At 38.4% G+C, this 26,499-nt stretch overlaps 1 protein-coding gene across 1 annotated transcript in view; it reads right to left on the reverse strand.

Annotated features, from left to right (window-relative positions):
- The window catches only part of SUZ12 (SUZ12 polycomb repressive complex 2 subunit), a 41,317-nt gene extending 26,649 nt beyond the window's left edge, over positions 1 to 14,668 (reverse strand). Inside the window, exons 1-4 of the mRNA XM_059997095.1 lie at positions 14,191 to 14,668; positions 11,822 to 11,868; positions 11,673 to 11,737; positions 7,056 to 7,124 (exon numbers count right to left, since the gene is read on the reverse strand). Of these exons, the coding sequence (XP_059853078.1) occupies positions 7,056 to 7,124; positions 11,673 to 11,737; positions 11,822 to 11,868; positions 14,191 to 14,464 (455 nt within the window). The 5' untranslated portion in view covers positions 14,465 to 14,668. The remainder of the gene's footprint in view (positions 1 to 7,055; positions 7,125 to 11,672; positions 11,738 to 11,821; positions 11,869 to 14,190) is intronic.
- Positions 14,669 to 26,499: the final 11,831 nt, after the last annotated feature.

Consider the following 26,499-nt stretch of genomic DNA (forward strand, 5'->3'; position numbering starts at 1 on the left):
ATATCTACCATCTATGAAATCTACGTGCCATTTTACTAAAAGATAATTAGCATTTTCCTATCAAAACTGTTCCATAAATGTAACCTACAATGCAGAATTGGTGAAACTCCAAAACAAAACTGAAAGAAATATTCTACATTTTCCATGTTAGAAGATAATCCATTAGTCACAACCAGTCTATCCTATTCTTAATTGCTTCAGTTAAACCTACATACTAAGGCCAGGTAAATTTTCTTGAAATGATTTTGAATGAATCATTCCTTTCTACAATTTTCTAATGGGTCCCAAACTGCGAAATCTTTTGTCTAACTGCTGTCTGTAATACGGTTCCCATTCCTTTTTACCTCTACTAAAGCCATATATAGGAAAGTAGAATAGGATGACAAAATCCAAGCTTGAATTCTGGCTCCAGGTATTAGCTGTGACCTGATATCTATAAAATGAGGAGATAACCTCTCTCAAGATTGTGAGGCTTGGATAAAATACTAAACAATCCATCAAAATACCCTTTCCCTTGGGCTTCCCTGGTGGCGCAGTGGTTGAGAGTCCGCCTGCCGAGGCAGGGGACACGGGTTCATGCCCCGGTCCAGGAGGATCCCACATGCCGCGGAGCGGCTGGGCCCGTGAGCCATGGCTGCTGAGCCTGCGCTCCGCAACGGGAAAGGCCACAACAGTGAGAGGCCCACGTACCACACACACACACACACACACACACACACACACACACACACACACAAAAACCCTCTCCCTCTTCTACAAAGACCCATCCCCAAACATCCCAGAGTTTATTTCCTTTACAAACACTTGTATTTACCACTTTTTTGTCACAATTTTTTCACATACGTTCTCTTTTGACATATCAGTGTCCTTAGCACCTAGCAGTGTCTTACAGAAAGGCACTCAACAAATGATTTTCAAAAGGATAATGATGTCCTCCCTAGAGTAATAAGATTTTTAAGTTCAGGGATCAGGACCCATTATACTGTAGTACTTATAATATTATTTACATAGTTTTTATAGGGAATGTGATTCCAGCTGTGAAATGACAGAAATACCTTGCATTGATCTACCCCAGAAAATATTTTAAATTAGTGTTATTCAAAACGTGGTCTGCAAACTGAGGTCATTCGGGAAACTGTTACCATTCCACAACAAGGCAAGAAGTTGAGAATAAGACTTTAACCACTTTCATAAAAATTTAACATTGCCGTAACATCCAAGTATGTGATCAGTACATTTACAAAAGTATCCATCTACAAAAGACTGGAAATTAAAAACAAACAAAAAGGTCACCAAAGGATGGTCTGAGACAGTTTTAATTGCTACATTATAAGTTAAATAAGATGGCAAGCACATTCAGCCACCATTATAACGTTTCTTTGAGAAAAGGAATTCCAAATTTCAATTAACCAACTTAAAAAACAAACGGGAATGTGATTTGCTATGCATAATTTCCCCTCCTCCTTCCCTTCCTAAAAGTAAACACTCTTGATATGTACCTAGAATAAAATGTAACAATGAGGCCTAATTGATGGCTGAGTCCAAGGAAAAAGGGCAGTTTTCTTTCCCTTTGATTTACCCTCTTCCCTCTCTTGTGGCTACCGTGTCTACATTTTAACTGGTTAAACTGGATCAGAAGAAGAGAAGAAAGAAACATGGTCAGGCCTATTTAGTTTTAGGCAGCAAAGGATCTAGCTTAGATGATCAAGATAAGATATCAGATAAGGATTTGGTTCATCTTTGTGATGTGTTCCCTATTTGTATCTTAGGAAGCAAGCAATATGGCAATAGGAAACTAGAGGGGGAATGTGAAATTTGGGGATAAGATTCTAAACACAAGTACCTGACAATTCTAAAGAAGTCTGCAGAATAAGGTTAAGTAAATTTAAATTCATAAGGGACTAACATTTTGAGATGAGAGGAAACTCAAATTTTAAGAACAGCCAGATCCCACAGAAGGACAAACATTTTTATGCAGGAAAGAAACCAAGATTAGTGCCTTGAATTTGTACACATTAATCTGATAGTGGCAGGTGTAAGGCTTCATTTCTAGGGTCATGGCGATATCACCTCAAAATAGCCCAAGTGTGATGATAAGCTATTTGGCATCTACACTATTACATTTCATGCTATGATGTATTATAAAGCTGAGGAATTGGTGACTGCATCAAGCCCATTATTCTGGAATCCAATGTCTCTTTCCAGGTTCAGACCTAAGGATGAGAACACTTTGCAGTGAGAAGATAAAGTTGAATGAGGGGTGGGAGTCCATTACATAAAAATGAATCACCTCCCAGAAGTATCGTAGACAGAACATAAAGGGATTATTGTAAAGCCAAAGATTATACAAGAAGGAACATTTTAAAAATTTGTTCCTATCTGGCCTCATTATATAGTGTATATATGTATACATATACATAATATATATGAAAACTGTAAATGTTAAGATAACTAGTGTTCTTATTAGTATATTGCTTCACACTGAAGACTGTATGTATCGAGCTGTTTCTAAAAGATGTTTATTTTCTTTAAGAGTGACAAAAACAGCCACTGCATTCAGTAAAAAAGAAAGTCAATAGAGACATGATTGTTTTGGGGAAAAAAAATTTGTTCTTAAATACTTAGATTTTAAGAATCCTATGCGTTCAGTGGTGAATGATAAGGCATCTTCAGGAGTAGGTATGTACAAAGAAATCTATGGCCCAGATTCTGAAAAACGAACAAAACTTAAGTTTGAAAAGATGCTGATTTGAAAACAACTTCAAAACTTACAATCAAGACGGAACTGTTAAAAAAAAAAAGAGAAAGGGGAGGGAGGAAGACATCAGATCTTATTATGGTGGAAAAGACAACTAACTTACGAAGTAGCTTGAAGTTTTAAAAATGCAGCTAAATCTACAAAAGAGGTGGCTAGGGAAACACCATTAATGCAATATATCTATTTAAAATAATTTATGGCTTTCTTAGGATAAAGACCAACATCCTTAAATAGCCTACGAGGCTCTGCATTATCTGGTCATGGCCATCTGCTCTAGCCTCATCAAATGTCACTCTCCCTACTCTCTCTAGTCAGCGACTCTGGCCTCAAATGAGGTTATGTATAATATTCCCTTTATCGAGAATCACCTATTTGCTCACCCTCTATCCCCATTTTACTCCTATATTCATGTTTCAAATTTAAGCTCATTTCTTCAGGGAAGCCCTCACTGAACATCACTATTTCCAAATCCAACTCTCAAACAAGAGCTGATTCTCCTGCTTTATACACCCATAGTTTCCCTATGTGTACTTTTCTTTCCCAGCACTTATTTTATAATTATATTTATTATACAATTATGTCTTTTTCTCCTAAATGCCGTTAAGTTCCATACAGGCAAGGTCTTCATCTGTTTTGCTCATCATTATATCCCCTAGGACTTAGTATAGTGTCTGGAACATGGTACACTAAGGAAATGGGAATCCCAGAAAAAAATCCCAGACTTTGTTACAGTACAAAAAGATGATAAAAGGAAGATTACTAATTCACAAGTTTAGGTTGTAATAACAACAACAAAAAGTGATGAAAGGTACTTTACCTTATCAACCTACTAAAAACATAGGTTTGAAAATATATCTAGTAGATGTTCTAGTTCAGTTACCTTTGGAGGGGATTTCTCCAGCTACTAACAGTGGACCAGGAACAGAAAATGATTAAGTGGAAATGCTTCTAATTTGACCACAGGAAATACTTTTGGAAGCAATTCCAATTTGGGAATCTTTTCATGATACCTTTCAGTCAGTGGAGATGCACTTAGAAGAGATATGACTAGAGAATTCCAAAATTGGTAGGATAAATAGCCCACGAGACACCCTGGGATCCTGCTAGAAAAGAGAACTACAGAAAGATCAGAGATTTATACCAATAAACCATGGTGCTTGGTCAAAACTCCAAATAAATTCAAAACCCACAATGTATTGGCATGCCAGAAACAAGAGACGGAGAAGATAGAATATAAGGCATTATATCAGAAATTCTAAAAAGAAAATAAAGATATTTTAAATATACATAACCACACCAAAAGAGCAAGGAGAAAGATTAGGAAAAACCTGGAGACTAGAGGTCTGGTCACTAGACTATGTGAAAAACCTGGTCAAATAGTGTGAACACTACGAATTTCTAAAATTTGCTAATTGCTGTGGAGTTTTCAGAAGCCACTGTTCAAGAAAAGAAACAATCTTCATAGTTGGTGGGTGTTATGGTTGAGTTTTAAGGTTACAAATGCAATTCTGGTCTACTGTCACAAATGGATACCTTAAAGAAGTGAAAACCATGAAATGTCCCATGTTTCTTTTTTCTATCAGCTCCTTCCCCTAATAAATTTCTGCCATTATCTGCGACAAGTAAGACAAATATAGATCTAGAGTATAAAACACAAAAAAGATCCTGGGACACCAACTTTATTTTGCACAGACAATGCCAGGAATTTGGTTTTGTTTATTAGTCACTACAGCTGTCATAAACAGGTCAGGCATTTGACTGTTCTAAGCTTTGGGCTGTAGTACTACAGAAATTTGGGGTATCTTGATATTCTCCTGGAACTCTGAGAATGAAATACATTGGGTTTGAGAGTGGAGACATTAAAACTGTGGAAGTACTAAAAGAACATGAGTTCCAGTGGAAGATATCCAGATAGTAGCTACTGAACAGACCCAGGATCCAATTAAACTGAACAAGATCTCTATGTTTGAGATGGTAAAGAATAAAAATATAGATGGAAATACCTTTTTGTATATGATTAAAGATTTTAATGTCTACTAATTAACGACATGGAACAACGAAGGTTTATTTTGTTCTCTCAGAGAATTTGCCCATAGATTTTACAAGTAAAGTTTTAAAATGCTGGCATTATATACTGGTGTCCAGAGAACTTCTTACAATCCTATGTGATAAGTTTAGTAGACCTATTGGTCTACTAAACCAATTATGCCTAATCTGAGATGAGAAATACACTGAAGAAATTTAATAATATAGGGCCTTGGGGGTAAACTTAAAATGAAGCAATTTCTCAATTAACTTTAGTGACTGGGAGCAACAATGAGACATTCATAAAGATGGGGGCCCGAGGGGGTGGTTGAAGCACCTAGTACAGTAACTCAGTACCTCCTGGGCCTGAAGTGCCTCACTGGGTATTAAATAAGCATGGTCAGCTCCAAAAGAGTTAGGTCTGTTTCAAAAAAAAAAAAAAAAAAAGATCTTGGGTGTTGAAATGACCAACTCACTGGTCCCAGCTAGATCCTAGAGAATGAAAAAGTTGTTTTTCAAAATTACAAGCAGGAATTCTATGCAACCCTCTGATGTTTCTGTGAGTTGGTTAACAATACCCCTGTTATAGTACTGGCCTAGCTATTGAACCCAATGGGTCAAAAGAAATATAATTATTGGGTGAGTGATTATTCAGAGAGAACTGACCAGTATAATCTATCTTCCTCACAACACACACTATAAAGGAAGTTCTGTAATATTTATCAAAGCCAGTGTCACAATGAGATAGTAGTAAGGTTTAGCAGTGATGAAGGTGGAACCCTGATGGGGAAGATGAAGAAAAGGGTCAAGTTTTCTTCTTCTTGGTTCATTCTTCCTTCTCACATGAGCCCTGAAAGACCTGGAGGGCAAACTATTAAGGTGTTTATGAGAAAAGAAGTGAGGATGTCAGGTCAGGCTCTGACTACAGCTTTATACTTTAAGTTAAAAAGGCCCTGAGGATCCCAAAAGCTCTGTCCAGGGTAGGTGAACAGCCAACGATCTGGAATAGAAATTCAAGCAAAGAATAGAGAGGGCATGCGCTGGGAATATTCTCAGTCTTTTTAAACCTGTATTGTAAGGTATTCCTTGGGCAATAATAGATTAGGTAAAGATTTGGGAATGGACTATCAGTTTATTTACAAATCAAGATTGCCTAGATATGGAAATATAAATTACACTTCAGTTCTACAAGACTGCGAATACTGATATAAAAATTTTTAAATGCAATAAAAAAATTCCAGTAACAAAATAACCTAATTGAAAAGGTGAACTTAAAATAAAAGCAATTGAAAAATGATATCTTATACTAGTCACAAAAATGAGAAAGTATAAATGAAGCATCATTAAGTCAGTGTACATCCTATCTAAATTGGTAAGATATGATTTAAAACTTCAAGAGAAAAAGAAAAATCCATGTGGCAATTTTCCCAATTCCATTTTTTTAATCTAGTATTTTTAGTTCTGCATTCTTCCTAAAAGTAGTCAATGAATAAACAAATACCACCCAAGTCCCTGTTTCTCTTTAGAATAATATTCAACTTTCTTTAGTTTACATATGAAACAATAAATAGAAGCATACTGTCGAGGAATGGAAGCATACTGTGTAGCCTAGGCAGATATTAGACTAGTCAGAACATTTAGGGATTAGTTCTGGGTAACACATGTGAAAACAGACAATAAGATTCCATCCAAAGGGCCAGGTTTCTGAAACTATCATGTGATAAACATATTTCAAATATAAACTAAAGTTAAGAATATTTTGCCTGAAAGATGTAAATAAGAGCAAGGACAAGATGGGAAAAAAAGAGAGAGAGCCTCTCTCAGAATTGTAGATGATCACTTAGAAGAGATGTGATGTTGTGAAGCACCTGGCACAGCACCTAGCGTATACATTGAGTATTCCATAAAAAATGAGTCTCCATCATTCTTTAGATGAGGTAGTAGGATTAATACTAACTACAGAAGTTACAGAAACTTTGATTCAGAATGCAAGAAATTGGTAGTAGAGAAAAACAATAATGAACAGAACTGCCTTAGAAAACAGTGAGTTCCCAGCATTAGAGATATTCAAGATGAAGCTTAAGAACTGATTCTCTGCCAGGGATGCTACAGAAGAAGTAATCCCTGATTTGTGTATGAGTTTGGACCAACTGACATCTAAGGTTCATTCTAACTCCTTACAATATTGAGGTGATCACTAGGAAAATGATCTCTGTACTTTTTCCTCTTTCCTCAAGTATGTCACTTAATGTAAACTTATAGGTTATCTTACCTATGAGATTCTTGCTCTCCTTTCATTTTCTCTACTTTTGATAACATATCATCAACTTTAAATGTTTTCCTGGAAGAAACAGATAAACAAAATAATCACTTCTCAACTGGGAAAAACAAACAGATTACACTTTATTGTCACTATAATAGGCAAGTTGGAGATCTGATTTTATTTATAATAAGATAAATTATGGGATGGTTAGCCGTAACAATGAATACTATCGAGACAGTGTATGTTGTAATACAGCAAACAAGTCTTCAAGTCCCATCTCAAATGCTAACTTTTCCACGAAACCTTTTGTAATTATTCCCAAACCAGAGTGATTTTTCCCTACCTATGGCACTTGGTTTACATTTATTTTGACATTTAGTCTCCTAAATGTGAAACTTGCATAAATATTTTATTTCTACTAGATTACTAGCTCCTGAAGGGCAGAGATTTGTTTTCTTCAAGGAAAGCCACATAGTGCTTGGCATATTGCCTTATACTTGGTAGGTGTTCAAGCATTTGTTGGACTGAGCCAAACAAATGCAAATTATGTATATTTTGAAACACTCATATTTCCATTAAGTAACCTGACAAATATGGATATTCCGTAGAACAAATATGAAGTTAGTAAAACACACTCAAAGATTAGCAGCAATGGCTAAAGTTAAGTATGTCATTTTAAAGAGATGGTTGTCACCATCATGAAAAAAATTTGAAGTTTAAAGGACATACCCATCAAATCATAACAAAATTATCAGCTTTTAACTTAACAACTTTAAGAGAAAAAAGTAATTTCCAATAAAATAGAAGCTTATATTAAGAATAATCACACACCTAGCAAGCAATTTAAGAATGAATGGATTCTAAAACAAGCCTCATCTTAGTTCTTAAGGTGCTCTACTATATACATTTTCTAGAAGCTGAAAGACTAGACCCATATATGTTAACTGGAAACAAATATTTCTATTTATACTCATATATTTTCTTCAAATTTAGAACTTGGAAAGATTCATGTATTCTTGTAAATTTTGAATTCAGATATTAGAAATTACTAATATGCTCATTCCTCAAAAACAGCTATTGTACTCAACTACTATAATAAAAATTATCAGTAGAGAAATGTTAATGTAAATATATTGTAGTAAAACACTGATAGGAAGAGCAGAATTGATACGATCTATATTTCAGGTGAATAAATAGCCTCCGTTAACAAAAGATCTTTTTTATAAAAAAGCTTCTCTCTTTACCTTTAGAGTTACTGAAAACCTCAATATCAAAGTCTCACCCAATAAAGCATAGTAAGGAGTTCTTTATGAAGGATGGCAGGCAATACATTTTCAATCTCCATAGATAAGAGAGAAGAAAGAAGAAAAATGTAGGATTCTTTTAGGCTAGTTACAAAGAACTTTTCAGTATAAATACTGAAATGTACTACTGAGGAGGGTTGTAAAGTTACTGAAAACTTTTTAGAATAATATGTTTATCTTTGTGTAATGATTAAGAAGAAACCCTGTCTGTAGGAAGAAAAGTTAAGACTGTAGGTCACAAGGTTCACCTCTTCCAACTTTATGGAGTTGTACATAGGAAAACTGAATATTAACAACCATTTGAATAGATCATACAGGTAACCCAGCATTCCTTAGGAAAAACAAACTGTATAGGCAACTACATAAAAGCAGCCCCACCTCCCAACACCAAGTATTTGTTTCTTTAGAAAGGTACTGCTACTGTAGCTCAGATTTAACAAGGGAAATAGTTATCAAAAGGTCATCATAAAGGAGAATATTCTTAAAATTCAAGAAAATTTTTTGGGGAGGATTCAGAAACAGCTTACATAAAACCTACTAAAATGGATTCAATAAAAGATGCCATTGTCCTCACCAGTATTTCCACTGTGCCAGTGTAGTGTCAGCCTACAGAATGTGAATACCTCTATGAAGTGCAACTAAAGTAAAAGGCAAGTTTAACAAATATATCAGATTTAATGTTACACCTGCTTATATAACTTCAAAAGGAGTGATAAGTGTACTCCAACAATGAATATTATGTTATTGTGTAACAGTACAAAAGGAGTTCCAAAAACATTCTGAGCAAAGGTATTGTACTAAAAGCAATTCTGTAAAAGCAGTTCCAAAAACATTTGGACCAAAGACTACTATCACTGGGCTGAATTCATCACCTTCCAAATTCACCAAGTACTTTGAAAAGGACAGCGCTCATTTGAAGATATTAAGTTGTAGCATAATTTGTTAAAAATCAGTCTTATTGTCTTATATACGCCAGGCATACAACAAAAGAATTAAGTGATTCCTAACGCATTTTTACACGGAAGTAAACTAAATGGAATGTATATGTTTCTTGGCTGGCAAACTGCTTCGAAACTGTCCCAAAGGACAATTTTTTACCTAAGGGGTACTAAATTAAGAAAGTTCATTTCTACTGCCATGCTTTTAAAATTGCCTCCACTCATTAGCAGACAACAGAAATGTATCCCACAATGAGGCAGTCAAATAGTCTAATAAACAAATATGATGTATATTTTTTAATCCACTTATGGATTAAACTCAAATTTATTCTGAAAACACTTTAAAATTAAAATCAGGGGCTTCCCTGGTGGCGCAGTGGTTGAGAGTCCGCCTGCCGATGCAGGGGACACAGGTTCGTGCCCCGGTCTGGGAAGATCCCACATGCCGCGGAGCGGCTGGGCCAGTGAGCCATGGCCGCTGAGCCTGCACGTCCGGAGCCTGTGCTCCGCGACGGGAGAGGCCACAACAGTGAGAGGTCCGCGTACCGCAGAAAAACAAAAACAAAAACCGGGCAGCATTCTAGATGATAACTGAAGTACTTAAAAAAATTTTTTTTTGGCCGCACCTCAACATGTAGGATCTGAGTTCCCTGACCAGGGATTGAACCTGCGCCCCCTGCAGTGGAGCCTGTGCTCCGCGACGGGAGAGGCCACAACAGTGAGAGGCCCGCGTACAGCAAAAAAAAAAAAAAAAAAAACCTAAAAGAAAAAGTTTACTACTTAATCAAATTCTCCTAGTTTTATAGAGTAAATCAAGGGTCTGCAAATTATGGACCATCGGCCAAATCCAGGCTGCTGTCTGTTTCTGCACAGCCCATGAGCTAAGAATGGTTTTTACAGATAAAACATTTGCAAGTGATTTGATAACAGAGAATACTAACTCTAAATCCCAATTAAGCTAAATGTTATCCCTCCCACCCCACCCCGAAAAAATAAAAGAATCCCACATTTCTCACTAGTAGGCACATATTACAAAACACTGTACTCCCTGGCTCCAGTGGTTAGGACTTGGCGCCCTCACTGCCAGGGCCGAGGTTCAATCCCTGGTCAGGGAACTAAGATCCCAAAAGCTGCACAGCAACCACCCCCCACCACCACCAAAAAAAAAAAAAAAAAAAAAAAAGAAAAGAAAAAAAAAGAAAACACTGCACTCAATTATTATGTTTTGAATTTCATCAATAAAAAAATTTGTTGATATTCATTTTCTCTTTTTGTGTAAGTACCTACATACTACGTAATATCCTCAATTCCGTTTCCTGGACCACAAAGCCTAAAGTATTTACTATCTGGTCCTTTAGAGAAAAAGTTTCCTGAATCCTGGCATACAGCAGACAGGTAAAGAGCTGACATAATTCTGCTGCCTAATCCATCACCTTCTTCCTAGTTATTTAGGCACCTGGCAGGTTTCACCCGTTAAATGCAACGCGCGCGCGCGCTCTCTCTCTCTCTCTCTATTCAGAAAGATTACCAGATGACAAATAGTTGTAACATTTCAATCCTTCAAAAATACATCTAGATGTATCTACAAAGCTAAACTATGTCTCGCTGTAAAAAACGCGGTGCTTATTTAATAACCAGTAGGAGTCTCCAAAGGAGTTTAGTTTCAAAGTTTACTGAAAAGCTTAATGGTTTTACAAAGTCAAGACTATAACAATACCAAATGCTTAGTAGAGGTTCTCTCCTTTAAATTTAAAGTTCTTCACTTGATATGCTCAGTAAATAATCATGGGTGCAGAACAAGAAACTACCATTCTATAATTATATATGGTTAAATGTTACAAAGCAAAAACAAGCTCTCTGACACCTTCAGATTCCACTTTAAGACTAGGTGATTAAGATTAAGAAATTTTTAAAGACATTCCTCCTACTGACTTCAAAAGTATTTCCCTTTTAATAAGACAACCACCAAAGATATAAAATGAGACTTTCTGAACCTATCATCATAGAAGTGAATTCTTTATTGTTAAGAACATATAAGAAATATTCAGACATTAACTGTTAAATTTATGTATCAAAGATAATTCCCATGAGCCCTTTAGTAAATATTTAAATCCTCAACTTCTACCAAACTTGAAAATAACTATTAGCACAGAGTAAAAAAATTAGTCAGTAAAATCACTTCATTTACTCCACTACCAAATCATTTGTTAAGAAAAAACTGGCAATCAACTGGGATTTACAAAAATGATACTATTAAAAATCACTTTGCAACCAATTCACTCTTTCACCTCAGTTTTCATATTTAATCTTTCAGTAGAAATCATACTTTAAAACAAAATTTTAACATGGTTTGAACAACTTGAAATAAGATTCATAAAATGTACCTTTTGATGTTTGTTCTGGAGTTTCGATGAGACATGTAAGTAAGAGTTCTATGCAAAAATATTGGCTATAAAAAAAGTTAAAATATTAAAATTAAATAGGTGAAATTCTAGGAAAAAAATAATACCAGTAAATTTTGTTGATTACTTACCGCTATAAGATTTCGCGTTCGAAGAAACCTATAGATCTGCGTTGGTTCTAGGTAACAGAAACAAAATCCAAAGTTATCTAAATTTACTCATACTTAAGTTGTTAAGAAAATACCAACCCAGCCCATGTTATAACCAATATAAACCAATAACCTATTAGTGAAACTATGTAGTGAATATTTACATCAAGAAAATAAGTATGCACAATTAGATCAAAAGACATTCAATATATAGCATACATTCACAAAATGCATCTACATTTACTTTAAAGTTTCTCTACAATCTAGTTCTTAAACCTTGCATTTCTAAGGCAGCTATTTTTAAACCAGTCTGTATGCAGAACTGAAAAGAAGCAGTTACATTCATTTAACTTAGTTAATTTAAACTATTTATACCCTATCTACTTCTAAAAAGTAGCTAAAATGAGGTAGTTGGATTCAGTAAAAGAACTCTTTATTGAAGCCAAATAACAAAATAAAATGTTCACTTTTTAACTGGTCTTTTCAAAAGTCCGTACAGTAGTCAGCCGAAATGGAATAAAACCGTTACCTTGATAGATGTCCTAATACAGATATAATCAAAGTGAAATCCAAGACGTAAGTTAGCTAAAATTTTCGATGAATATTGCTAGTTATAGTTCAAGTTTCTATTTTGCTCAGTGTAAATATTACCTCAGTATGTAAATACTACCTCAACACATATTTTTAAAGTAACAGATTCCCAAAGTGTTTTTAATGCTGTTTAGTTAAAATATTGTTATAAAGGACTTAGGTTACAGATAGAAAGTATTTTATATAGAAGTACCATAATAGCAGGTACATTAATGACCTGTTAGTATTATGTTTCTTTAAATAAAGCAGTATAAAAATGACCTAATATGACTAACTATATTAGTAAATACATCAAAGCATATAAACTTCTCAGAAACTAAGATCAATATTAGAGAAGAATCAAGTTGTTTTGTGACCATATCTAACTCTTAATGACAGTTCATCTCTCTAAAGTAGACTCATCGAAAAAGCAAAACAGCTAAAACTTTCTTGCAGGATTTGTCTTCTCACAACATTTAGAAAGAATTTTTTAAATTTCCACTTAATCTTCAGTTAGTTTAGTTTCAAATAAACTAAAAGGAGATGAGATGTTTTAGAAAGGCTGCAAACATGCATGTTTACTGTCATCACTGTGCTTTAGTTCTCCACCATTATTTCCAACTGAAAGCCTCTCCAGATTTCTGAAAGTATATTGAGCAAACGCTAGAATAATGTGAATCTTTCTCAAGCAGGTTCAATACTAATTTCAATAAAACCCGAAATTCCTTGTATTAAATTCCAATTAGAATTTCATGAAGCACTAATGAGAGAGAATGAAAGAAGGGTATTAAACAACGTAATACATCTTTCCAAGAACAGCTGATACCATACCCTTAACATATGCCACAAAAAAATTGTAAATAAAGACATTGAGTGGTAGAGCTGAGTTTATTCAAGTCTCTGTAAGATATCTAGCTATTAAAGGTCATCCAAATTACAACATCCGTACAAAAGCAAAGAGGAAAACAATCAGGATGTAATATTCATTAAAGAACAGTTCAGATTACTCATAGTCATGACATTTCTTATATATTCTATTGTTTCTTTCCAGACACCTTGCCCCCCTTCCCAAATTAAGTCGTAGCTTTGCCCTCCAAACAGACCTTAAAAACAGAAACTGACAACAGAAAATGGCCCGAAATTAAGACAACTACAAACGGGCAGAATTCCGAAATCGTCTAGAGAGAAATAAGATGCTTAAACACTGCCTGTCTCAGTTTACGTACCCATGAAACGGGTGGAAAGATGTGAAAGGTGTAGAGCATCAAAAGGTGCCATGTTAATGCACCAAGTTAGTGCGAAGGCATTTCAGACTAATGACAATTTGGTCGATTTTACTGCACTCCTCTCTTCACAGGCTTAATTTTGCTCCTCTAAACCTACAACCGACAGCCTTGTACTTCTATAGTACGGAAGGCATGAAAGAAAGCAAGAACTAGTCCTGAGATCTGACGGTAGATCCAACTGTACAGTCCAACTGTGACCTCCCCACCTAAAAAGCAGCCTGCTCTCCACGCGGGGCCCCATGCCTCAGCTCGCGTGTAAATCTTCGGGGAGGCACGAACCTCACCTGGACCCCCTAGTCCACCTCCCCCAAAGGCCCTAGACTTCGGGCCCCCTCGAGCCGTAACCCCGGAAGGCGGAACGGCCCCCTCAATTTCGCCCTCCACTCCCGAATCAAACCGACTACCGGTGAGGAAGGGGGTCCCAGCACGAGTGTCCCGGCCCCCTAACGCTGCAAGAGTGGGGATTCCTGCCCTCAAAGCCTTCATCACACTCACTCTCAAAGGCCTGGAGGAAAAGCTCGTGGTCAGCCTGGACGTGCTCCATTTTCGGCTTCTTCACCGGTAACACCGCGGCCCCCGCCGCTGCCGCCACGGAGGAGGAGGAGGAGGCCGAGTAACTGCCGCCGCCTCCACAGCCCCCGCCGCTGGATTTGCCGCCCGACGCCGTCGCCGCCGCCACCGCCGCCGAACCCCCGAAGCCGCCTCCCCCGGACCCCGCGCTGGGCCCCGAGCCGCCCCCTCCCCCACCGCCGTGCTTCTGAGGCGCCATCGCGGTTCCTGCCTCCTCCCCCCGCCAGCTACCCGCCGGGCGGCCCCGGAGAGTAAGCGCCGGCAATACCAACCGCTCGCCCCAGCAGGCTCCGGCGGACCGAGGGGGGAAGGAGGAGAGAGGGGAGGAGAGGGGAAGGGAAGGGAGGAGGAGAGGAGGGAAGGAGGGAGGAAAAAAAAGTGTCTCCTCCTGAGAGCCCCGCTCCGCTCGGGAGACCGCTCACCCTAGCCTGGCCTCGCTCCGCCCACTTCCCCCGCCCGGAGCTCTGATTGGCCGGCGGGAGCGCGCGCCGCCCGGCCGCCCAGCCTGTTGGCCCGCGGATTCCCCCGTCAGTCACGCGGAGGCGCTTCTCGCGGAGGCGCGGCTTGGTTGGCCCGTGCGCGCTGCCGATCGCGGGCCCGGCCGCCTCTTTGAACTGAATTCGCGGGAAAATTAGGGGTCGGAGCGGCCTTCCTGCTGGCCCCGGTGCATTGTGGGGAGAGAGGGACCCAGCGAGCGGCTTAGGGAGCCGTTTCTCGCCTTATGAGCGTCGTCAGTCGCCGCCCCCGGGGGATACAGGACCCCTGAGGAGAGGCGGGTCGCTGAGGAACGGGGAGGCGGGTGCTGGGGGGTCGAGGGGCTTGTTAAATGAACTGAGATCCATGCCGGATCATCGAGTCTCTAACTTCACAGAAAGGGGCCTGCCTGGGGGTTGGTCGGGTCGCTTCTGGTCTGAGGGGCTCTCAGGGCGAGGATCTGTTCCCCGGTCCCCTCGCCACCACGTGCCTCAAGCCACCCTTGGCCGAATCCCACCCAGCGAGCCCTAGAGAGGACTGGGGGCAGCCAACGGGTTGCGGCTGCTGCTCTCGGACGCCGCTGGGCTCCACTAAAGGGAGCGATTTCTAGGGAGCAGGAATGTCCTATCAAATGAAAAGGATTTTCTGTAGGTGCGGTGAGGCATCAGGATCGTTACTGAGAGCGGTTGTGGCTTCTCAACGTGTTGGAAGCAAAACTTAGGTTTTTGATTCCCGGACACCACAGGAGTGGCCAGAGGGACAAACTGGATGATTTCTTAGAAGTACCTACACCCATCTTGAGAACCTGCCCATTTTGCGCTCAAAAACTGGAGAGGGGATCCGGTGTTTTAGCCGGTCTCGCTTAAAAAGAGAGATGCATAGGCCCGGACGGGTTTGGAGTTGAGCTAATACTCTTCAAGATTTGAATTTCAGGTCGGACAAGATGATCTCTAAGGATGTTCTTCCAAATCAAATCCTGTCATCTTGTGTTACATTAAAATGAAACATTATCTTCAAAAATTCTAACCTGTAAACACAGAGCCGTTTCATACTTTCAATAATATTTTTTAAATGCCTGCTTTGAGCCCTTTATAGTTCACTTCAAAACGCTGTTTACAAAGCAAGCATCTTTGGAATGGTTATTTAAATAACCAAAGTGCTGATTTTACAATGCATTTGCTACATAAGAAAGTGAGCTCTACAAATGATGCCTTGTAGTATAAAATTTGGCATTTCAGGAACACATCTGAAATTAAGTATACCTGTTGCTGATTTTTAAGTACAGTCTATAGTTTTAGTCAGACAAAAAGTTCAGAATGCTCTCTTGTTTGTTATACTGTTCCGTCCTCAATATTTAAAAAAAAATTCCCCCCTACCAAGAAAAAAAAAGAGGTTTTGTTTTGTTCTTTAGATTTGTCAAATAAGCCTTCTCTGATTAGTGCCACCCCTAGAGGCTTGTGGGGTGTTAGATCTTGATAAACTGCTCATCTTTAGCTTTACAGGGTTAGAAAATGAAGTTTCATCAATTCAGTCAAGGTCTGGAGAGCTAAAGCACACTAAGCAAATCACAAGATATCAAATCATAAACCAGAATGCTAATTTATTAATTAACAGTAAATGTAACTGGCAGAATTACCAGTCTTCGTCGTTTATACAGGGTTCTTCTTTGGGGTGAAGGGAGGGTGGAGATACAGGTACAGTCAAAGAAAAAGACCGAGTCACAGGTTATCATAAATCTTTGATGAACAGAAAAATGGAGCCAAAGGAGTTGGGATGTTCTTAAAGGGTATTTCCTTTAGGAATGCCATGGTAGCGTTCTAGGCTTCAGCATGGACATGGTTTTAACGTACAGTCGCTCACCAGTACTGGTCATGAGAATCAAACCCATCCATTCTATGGGAGGGGCATAGTAACAAATTCTCCCTTTTTGTATTCTCCTTTGTGGAGAATGTATGTAGAACACTAAAAAAAATCCTTATACCCTAGGACAAATTAGAATTAATTGAGGGGTTTTCTTGGTTACATTACAGTATTCTTAATCAGACTCTGTCCTATAGGTAAAATGTCTATATATCACCTCAGTATTGGTCACTTCTGTGGCCAGCTTATTTATTTCGTGTTGTTATTTTTAAGTTTGGTGTGGTAACAGTTTTTGAGACTTTCAATGCCAATTCACTGTCAAAGACAGGTGTATGTTTAGTCCCCTAACTCACACTGAATTTGAATTGCTTTCCAGGGTTTTGTTTGTTTCTGCCTTCATGCATATTTGGAATTGGTAAACTCCTAAAAAGCAAAGACCACTGTTCATTTCTTTTATATTTCCTAGCACAGGACTAAATATATGTGCAAGGAAAGAAGAAGAGCAATCGTTTTGACCTTTATAGTTGTGAGTATGCTTTTATGTATATTACCTCACTTTGTCATAATGATCCTATGAAATTGGCACTATTTTCATTTTACAGAAGAGAACATAGTCTCAGCGCGGTTAAGTGATTTGCTCATTTAGCGGCAGAGCTGTGAGTTGGACCCAGGTTTTTGTTTTTTGGTTTTGGTTTTGGCTGCACCATGCAGCATACGGGATCTTAGTTCCCTGACCAGGGATCGAATCCGTGCCCCCTGCATTGGGAGCACGGAGTCTTAACCACTTCCCTGGACCACCAGGGAAGTCTCTGGACCCAGGTTTTTAAAATTCAATTTCTATGCACTTTTGCAATCAGAATAAAGTTATCTTTATACCTCAAGTTGACTGTTAAGTATGTTTTAAAAACTGAGGACTACTTAGCTTCTCTTACTAAAAAAAAATCATTTTTTACTCCTTCCTATTGTGCCCTTTTTCATCAATGTCCCCACTTGGCCTTACACAGAATTCTGTGCTGGGATTTTTAACCTTTCTTGTGCCATGGACCCCTTTGGCAGTCTGATGAAGCCTATGAAATGTTTGTTTTGTAAATGCACAAATATAAAATGTATTGGATTATAAGGGAAACCAAAAAAGTTGTGATGTGTTAATATAGGTGCTTCTTTTTAAATTTACTAAATAAGATCTAGCAGCAGGTCAGTCTTATGACTATCATAATTTCAAAGCAGTGATGAGGGCAAATAATATTTTGAGGTAACTGCAAGAAGTGTAATGTGATATGAAAATATCTGTAACTTCTCTTGGAAACAAAGCCGCAGGCATTGATAACACTACTGTGATTTGTTACCTATATTAGTAGTTGAAGGAAATGCTAAATTTCAGTAAGAGGTTAATGTACATAAAGAGGTAATTTATTTTCTCCTCTGAATTCGGAGACTCCCTGAATTTGATACAGATTTACAACTTGGTGTCACAGCATCAAGTCTTTTTCTTTCTACTTGGCTGTAAGCTCTTGGGGGCAGGGATGATGGGTGATTTGTTTTAGCAACTGAGGTGTCTGTCACTGTGCCTGGCATAGAATAGGGGCTCATCCAATGAGTTTTGATAAATAGGAATGGACACCAGTGCATAAATATAAATACTGATAATAATAATTAAGTACTTACTATGTGCCAGGCAGTATTTTAAGCTCTTAACAATTCCAACTCATTCAGACCTCCCACCGACCCTCTGATGTTGGTAACTATTATTTTTCCCATTTTATAGATGAAGAAACAAAGGCAAGCCTTGTTAAATAACTTGCACAAGATAAGTAATGGAGCTGGTATTCTAACCCAAACAATCTGCTTCCAGAACCCTCACTCTTGACCATCATGCCATGAAACTGGAGAGCTTTAGAGATATAAAATATTGCACGTGTCATTTCTAGGTCAAGAAAGATTAGTAAATATTGCCTCTGATGCACTGGAATGAATGATCATCAGTATTGAATGCATTTGCTGAAAAATAACCTAGGTATCAGTTTTCCTTTTTACTTGTATAGTGTCTTTCTATCCTCCATCCACTCCCATCACCTTAAGATTAAGCACTGACTCTAAGCCAACAAAAGCTATATCAGAAAAAAATATATGTTTAAGTCTTGCTTTGAGGGAACTGAAGTTATATTTGCTGATAAATTATTGGAGAGATATAATCAAATATGATTTTTCAAAAGGAACAGCCTCCAAAGTAAAAATACTAATAACCTACTAATAAAAGTTAGTGTGAAAGAACAATTTTAAGAGTTCTATTTGAAATTTAAAATCAAAAGCTTGCACGTTTTTGTTTCCTTTGTCTAGAAAAGAAAAACATGAGAACCATGGAACGTTCACTGTGTATTATGGAGTTTTCATAATAAACCCCTGATTTTTGTGTGTGTGTTTATCTAGGTTTAACCAGATATAAGGGTGCTAGGAAGGCATAGTTAGAACCCCTGAAACAAAAAGAAACTTGACACTAATAACTTGAGGGAGGAAAAACCACCTGAGACAAATTGGAAATATCTAAACCTGAATTTTGGGAGGCCTACATCTGGAGATAGCTACTATGCCCATTTTTAAAACTATAGGACAGGTGGTTTTATGTTTAATTTTAAACAAAGGCAGGAGTGAATTGATATTTATTGAGCATTCTATCCATACAACAATCATAAACAGTTATGTTATTTACTATTGTTAGCCTCTCACACACGAGTAACTGAATCTCAGAGAGATTCAGTAACTCTCTCCCCATCTCACAGCTTTTAAGTGGGTGAGCTGAGATTTGAACCCAGTTACAGGGGACTCAAAACCCCATGTGTTTTTCAGTATAACACAGGTATCTAGGATGCATTTTGGAAGCCCCAGAGTTTCAAAAAGCTACCTCAAGGGAAACAGTGTGGACTCTGCTTCCCCTTTCGTTCATCTTCAATCAGAGCTGTTCTGCTTTTATGTGTTGTATAATTTGTTTGAAGATAATGGATCTACTTGCTGAAAAAATATTTTTTGAAAACCATCGCATTACACTCAGCTACCTTCCCAAACCTGATAATGAGAAACAATGAGCTAAAATGACACTAAAAATGTATTCTGGGCTATACTCACCTCAAAATTTGACACCATTAAAAACAAGAGTATGCTAAGAGTAATGAAGATTACTTTAATAGTAATGAAATATAGATGAAAAAAATCTGTGTATATCTCATGCATGCCCTGCCCAGAAAAAAAAAATTCAGCCTTGCTGTTGTTACCTCTTATCTTTGTGTGAACTGATTGTTTCCAAACTAAATGTTTCCTTCATTTTCTGAGGAAAAAGAGCATTACTATGTCACCATTCTTCATAAATAATATCTACAAAACTAGGTATTATACCACTTCCATAATAATGGTATAGTCTGGATTTCCATTTAAAGTTTATAAATTAACCTTCACTTTACAGTTGCTGATTACTACTTTTAATCAGAACAAATTAAGAGATACAGGTCTTTATTTTTAGCTAGTTGTTGTTTTACAAATATTGTTCTTCTTTCCATGATATGGTTTTTGTTTGAAGGATACATTTAGCAATTACTGTTTATAAATTAATTTATTATATGAAAACAAATTTTATAGCTAGAGGAAACTTAGATAGTATCTAGCTTAAGCCTCTTTTTATTTATTTATTTATTTATTTAACATCTTTATTGGAGTATAATTGCTTTACAATGGTGTGTTAGTTTCTGGTTTACAACAAAATTAATCATTTATACATATACATATGTTCCCATATCTCTTCCCTCTTGCGTCTCCCTCCCTCCCATCCTCCCTATCCCACCCCTCCAGGCGATCACAAAGTTAAGCCTCTTTTCATACACCTGAGGAAACTGAGTTCCACAGTTTAATTTGCCAAGATCACACAGGAAGTTTAAGTATATGCTGAGAGAGAATCTATAGGGCTAAATATTTGTGGAAAAGCTGCCTCTTAGCTTATACATTCAGTATTCTTTAGGATGTTTTTTATGTACTTCATAAAAAAAAAGTCCTCATCCATCTTACTCTACTCAGAATTTTATTTCTGCTTGCACGCTATTCAGTGGAACTAGACCCTGGGGAAACATTGCTATTATTCCTGGTTGAACTACTTTTTTTCTTCATATTCATGGCTTCCTACAATAACTTATTCACGTGACTAATTTGAGAAAGTTGCCACCCTCATGATTGAGCTGAATAAGAGAGGTGTACTGAAGAGACCACAGAGTGCTTTAGCAGCTGTTTTTGATAGAACAACACAGACCTTACATGTTGCCACTGGGATAGTACTCTCCGTGCCTGGAAAAAATTCCTTGAGATCATAAGCATTTGACAATAGATTTCAGAATTCTGTAACCATTTTCTATCACAGAGGCATTGTAAGTGACGAGAGAGAGCGATTGGGGGAGTAGGACTTCAACTTCATATCAAGATAAATTGTTTCTGTACTTTTAGTGTATCAGGGTCAAAATTAACACGCAGAGGCGAATTTTAATTTCGTTGGGCTTTCTTCAGAGAGTATTCTTCTAAGAGAGTTTTCTTAATAGGAGAGAAATGCTTCTGGCTCTATTTCTATTTTTGAAATCTATGTTTTTCCTCAAGTTCCACTTTGCAATAAACTTAGGAGAAAGAACATTATACTTATCAATCAAGACTTGACTTGGTCATTATTTCACAGTGTGAGTTTGAGAAAGTTATTTAAGTTCTCTGGTCTTTCTTTTCTCAAATATAAAATTAAGGATTGATTTAGACCAGTGATTTTTGTCCATAACAGAATCCCTGGAAGTTGAACGTAGATCATGTGTAATGTGGAAACTCATGTTCAACATTATAATTTTATTTTTGGAAAGCAAAAACAAAGCTATCTGCAGTTTTTACCCTATAATCAGTGAAAATAAAGTTCTTTATCAGTGGGTACATGAAGAGGTAGACAGTTTTCCATATATCAGTGTTCTTAAGGCACATCTCCCTAGAAAGATAGACATGGGTTACAGGGGTAGGGGAATAGGAATTTTTAAAAAAATCAAATTAGATATTGAGGAAAAAAAATCAAGAAACACTGATATAGGTTATTGTTAAAGTTATCCCCGTTCTTTAATTCCAAGAAAATCACAGAAATCACCTTCTAGTGTGCTATACCAAGGTTAAATTCAAAAAAAAAAAGTTAAATTCATCCTAATGTTCCTTTTCTGTAAAAATCATAAAACTTGGGTTCTATTTTTGGTTCCTGAATGATGAATAAACAAAAGGCAAATAGTGTTATCTTTTCTCCAATGGAGCAAAAAAAGGTTACAAATTCAGCTCAAAACATGTCAAATGATGTAGAAGAGTGCCCGGTAAGAAGCTGAACTGCACAATATTTAGAATGGGAAATGAAAAAGGAAAGTTTATATTGTACTTATCATGCAAGAATATAAAAATCCTCTTTCACAGAGTAAGACAAAAATATCTGAAAAAATGCTGAGGATACAGAAGGATCTGAGCAGTCTGAATTGCCCACAGACAGGAATGTTAAAAAAAAAGTTGTTAGGCATTTTAAAAAATATTCAATAATTTATTCAACCAATCTTCTATCAATTCTGTGTTACACTATGGTAAGAAGAAAAAGAAGGCCTGTATAAATTGCTTTTGGGAATTTGTTAAATCTTTTTGTTTTTAATTACCTTTACCTCTTTTTATTTTTAAATTAATTAATTAATTAATTTTTTGGCTGTGTTAGGTCTGTGTTGCTGCGCACAAGCTTTCTCTAGTTGTGGCGAGCGGGGGCTACTCTTCGTTGCGGTGCTCAGGCTTCTCATTGCAGTGGCTTCTCTTGTTGCAGAGCACGGGCTCCAGGTGCAGAGGCTTCGGTAGTTGCAGCACGCAGGGCTCAGTAGTTGCAGCACACGACCTCAGTAGTTGTGGCACGTGGGCTCTAGGGCATGCGGGCTTAGTTGCCCCATGATGGCATGTGCGATCTTCCCGGACCAGGGATGGAACACATATCCTCTGCATTGGCAGGCAAATTCTTTTTTTTTTTTGGCAGTATGTGGGCCTCTCACTGTTGTGGTCTCTCCCGTTGCGGAGCACAGGCTCTGGATGTGCCGGCTCAACGGCCATGGCTCACGGGCCCAGCCGCTCCGCGGCATGTGGGATCTTCCTGGACCAGGGCACGAACCCGTGTCCCCTGCATCGGCAGGCGGACTCTTAGCCACTGCGCCACCAGGGAAGCTCTGGCAGGCAAATTCTTAACCACTGTGCCACCAGGGAAGTCCCCAGTCTTTTTTTCAGGGCCCCAAATGGTCAATTATTTGTAATGTTCAATGGATGTTTCAATAATATGGATATTTTCTGTTGTGTCCAAAGTTAATCATCTAGGGAATTCCCTGGCTGTCCAGTGGTTAGGACTCAATGCTTTCACTGCAGGGGACTGGGTTCAATCCCTGGTCGGGGAACTAAGATCCCCGGAAGCCACTTGTGGCAAAAAAAAAAGAGAAAGAAAAGAAAGAAAGAAAAAGAAAACACACACACACACACACACACACACACACACACACACACACAAAGTTAATCATCTGTGTCTGTCTACCTATCAATCCATCTATCATCATCCAAGATACCACATTACTTTTGGTCCTCATGCTCCTTAGTCTCCTCTGGTCTGTGGCCTGTGACAGCTCTCAGACTCCCCTTGCTTTTGATGACCTTGACAGTTTTAAAGAGTACTTGTATTTTGTATAATGTTCCTCAGTTTGGACTCGTCTGATGTTTTCCTAATAGAGTGGGGTTATGGGTCTTGGGGAGGAAGATCCCAGAGATGAAGTGCCATTTTCTTCATTTCATATCCAGGGTACCTGCTATCAACATGATTGTCATTGATGATGATGTTAACCTTAGCCACCAGAACAACTAAGTATTTCACAGTCTTCTCCATTCCACTCTTTGGAAGCAAGTCCCCACGTGATGCCCACACTCAGGTGTGGTGATAGAGGTTGTGGTGGTGAATTAAGCTCCACTTCCTTGATGGGAGAGTAGTTTTGTAAGTTATTTACAATTCCTCTGTATAGAAGACTTTTCTCCCTCATTTTTGTATTTATTCAATCATTTATTTATGGATATTTACTTGGATACTTTGGGCTATATCCAGTACTACATCATTTAATTTGTTGTTCAGATCGTTGCTGCTTTGGCCATTGGGGAGATCTGCCCCTTTGACATAGCACCATCATTTGTGTTTTGCTTTTAGCAATTTCTTACTTTCTTGTACTATGACAAGTGCCAGCCTCATCTTGTATATTCCTCTACCCCAGTCCTAGAGCAGCCATTTCTCCAAGCAGCTCTGATTCCTTTCATTATGATAAAATGATGGAGAAACCAAGATGTGGGTGCTGGGTGTGCTCATAGCTTCTGAGGTGTCATTTCTTCTAGGCCCTCTCAGTGCATAGGATATATGTGTATGTATTCTAGCACGTGCATATACACAAATCTGTAATTATTTCTGCCTGTCATCTCTATTACATTAAGCTAAACTTGAGTTTGTACTGATGTCTCTGACTCTATTTCTTTTATTTTAATATTTGCTTTTCAATAGTAGTAGTCACGTTCTTTTCAATCTCTCTCCCTTTCCTGAGCACTTACCCCAAGAAGCCCCAGATGGTGCTGTTAATATAATTACTTATGTGTTTAACAGGTGTTACCACCTTTTTTCTTTTGCAACATGCAGGTTTTAATTTATTTTTTAATTGAGATATAATTGACATATAACATTATATTCATTTGTTTGTTTGTTTTGCGGTACAGGGGCCTCTCACTGCTGTGGCCTCTCCCATTGTGGAGCACAGGCTCCGGACGCACAGGCTCAGCGGCCATGGCTCACGGGCCCAGCCACTCCGCAGCATGTGGGATCCTCCCGGACCGGGGCACGAACCCGTGTTCCCTGCATCGGCAGGCGGACTCTCAACCACTGCGCCACCAGGGACGCTATTCATTTTTTAAATAAATCTGTATTGGAGTATAATTGTTTCACAATACTGTGTTAGTTTCTGTTGCACAACAAAGCAAATCAGCCATATGCTGGAAAAAGAACTAATTTCATTTTCCCAGGAAACTTGAAATGTTACAGAGGAGAGAGATGACAACCAAATCCCCCAGTAAAAGGAAGGGTGGCACGGCTCATTGCCCTTCCCAGCAAACACTGAGAGAAAGAGGCAGTGGGGACAGCAAACTAGTTGAAGGTCTACTTCTCAGTTATCCTTCCTCTTTCCTGGCAGAGCTCACTCTCCAGACTGGGGGCTTTCTCTTTACTTTAACGTGAGTCCCCATCATAAGGGGCATGTTTCAGGTTTCTCACGTTAAGGGCTCCTGGAAAATTGTAGTATCAGTTATATCTTTCTGATTCTAATTATGTTTCTTATATACTCAATTATATACTCAAGAGTTCCTTTTTTTTCTTATTAGAAGCTAGTTTTCATTTCTTGGAAATCTTAAAATTTTACTGAAGTGTCTGAGCAGAAGAAGGGAGAACAGAATATGTCTTGAACAGAGGGAACTTCACCATGAAACCCCAAACAGAGTTGGGGAACTTATTTTATTCTGGGATAAATGTTTCCTGACACTGTGAATTCAAGAGTATCTCAGCGAGGAGTATGGTATATAGCAAGTCTGGAAGGTCATGAGTCTTGAAGACTTTTTCAAGTGCCTAAGCTACTGAATCCTGCTTCAAACAACACTATGATAGAGCCTTTTGCAAAGTTAATAAATATCCCTAATTTCTCAGGAAAATGGCTTGCAAAATCAGAGTCCTTCTGAGACAGGCTGAGACCTGGAACCCTTTGCTGCAGTGCTTCAGTGCTTCCACATGGACACACCTCTCCTGGAGCAATAAAATACAAAGAAACTATATGGGACTGCATGCAGGCACAGCTGGGGCAAATTCTGGATCCAAAAGATACAAAGAGACCAAAAAACCCAACTACCACTTTTGAAGAGCCTGGAGCAAAAACAGGTTTGGGAGCAAAAGCCAGGTACTGTGCATGCCCTCTGCACAAAACACCACTTAAGGGGTGAGCAAAACACCTAAGCCACCCCTGTGGCCCGACTCCTGGACACACCCCTACCCTCATTCTGTATAAGGAACAAGTTTGCCCCCCTTCAGGGAGCCAGCAAGCAAGCTAGCCTGTTACTTGTTTTCACTCCCCCCTGGTGCAGCAGAGACCCCAATAAAGCCTTGCCTGAATTTCCTGTCTGGCCTCTGGTCAATTTCTGTTGATTGGGGTAGGCCAAGAACCCTGGTCTATAACACTTCCTACTTTCGAATTTCATCTCTTTCTATTCCTGGCTATACTGCCTGCTCTCCAGTCATACTAGTTTCAGCATTATTCCATGAGCACTTCTATACTTTCTTACTATGCTTGGAATGCCTTCCCCCCTTCCCTCATCAAAGTTCTGCACATTTATCATTTTCACTTAGATGTCATCTCTGACATGAAAATACTGCCTAATCTTGCCAGATAGAATAAATTACCCATAGTGTATGTGCTGTCTACACTATTCGCTAACATCTAATTCATCTGTGTATCTTTAAAGCCTATTGCTGAAAAGGCATTCAATAAATGTTCGTTGAACTAATTAACAAAAAATGAATATATCTACATAAAGTTGCTTCAGTGCTGCTTGGTGGACATCAGAGCTTGCCCCTAGGTAAATATTGAAAGTATTTAAAGGGAAAGATACACTGAAGTGGGAGCCAAGTCACCTAGCTTCTCTGATCCTAGCTCAACCAACATCTACATAGCCTTAGAAAAGTCGCTTCAACTTTCTGGGCCTATTTCTTTACACAATTAGAAGATTCCGCTGGATCAGTTATTCTCAGTCTGGAATGAGATCATAGCCTCAAAT

The sequence above is a fragment of the Delphinus delphis genome, chromosome 19, assembly GCF_949987515.2.
Source record: "Delphinus delphis chromosome 19, mDelDel1.2, whole genome shotgun sequence".
Classification (NCBI taxonomy): Eukaryota; Metazoa; Chordata; class Mammalia; order Artiodactyla; family Delphinidae; genus Delphinus; species Delphinus delphis.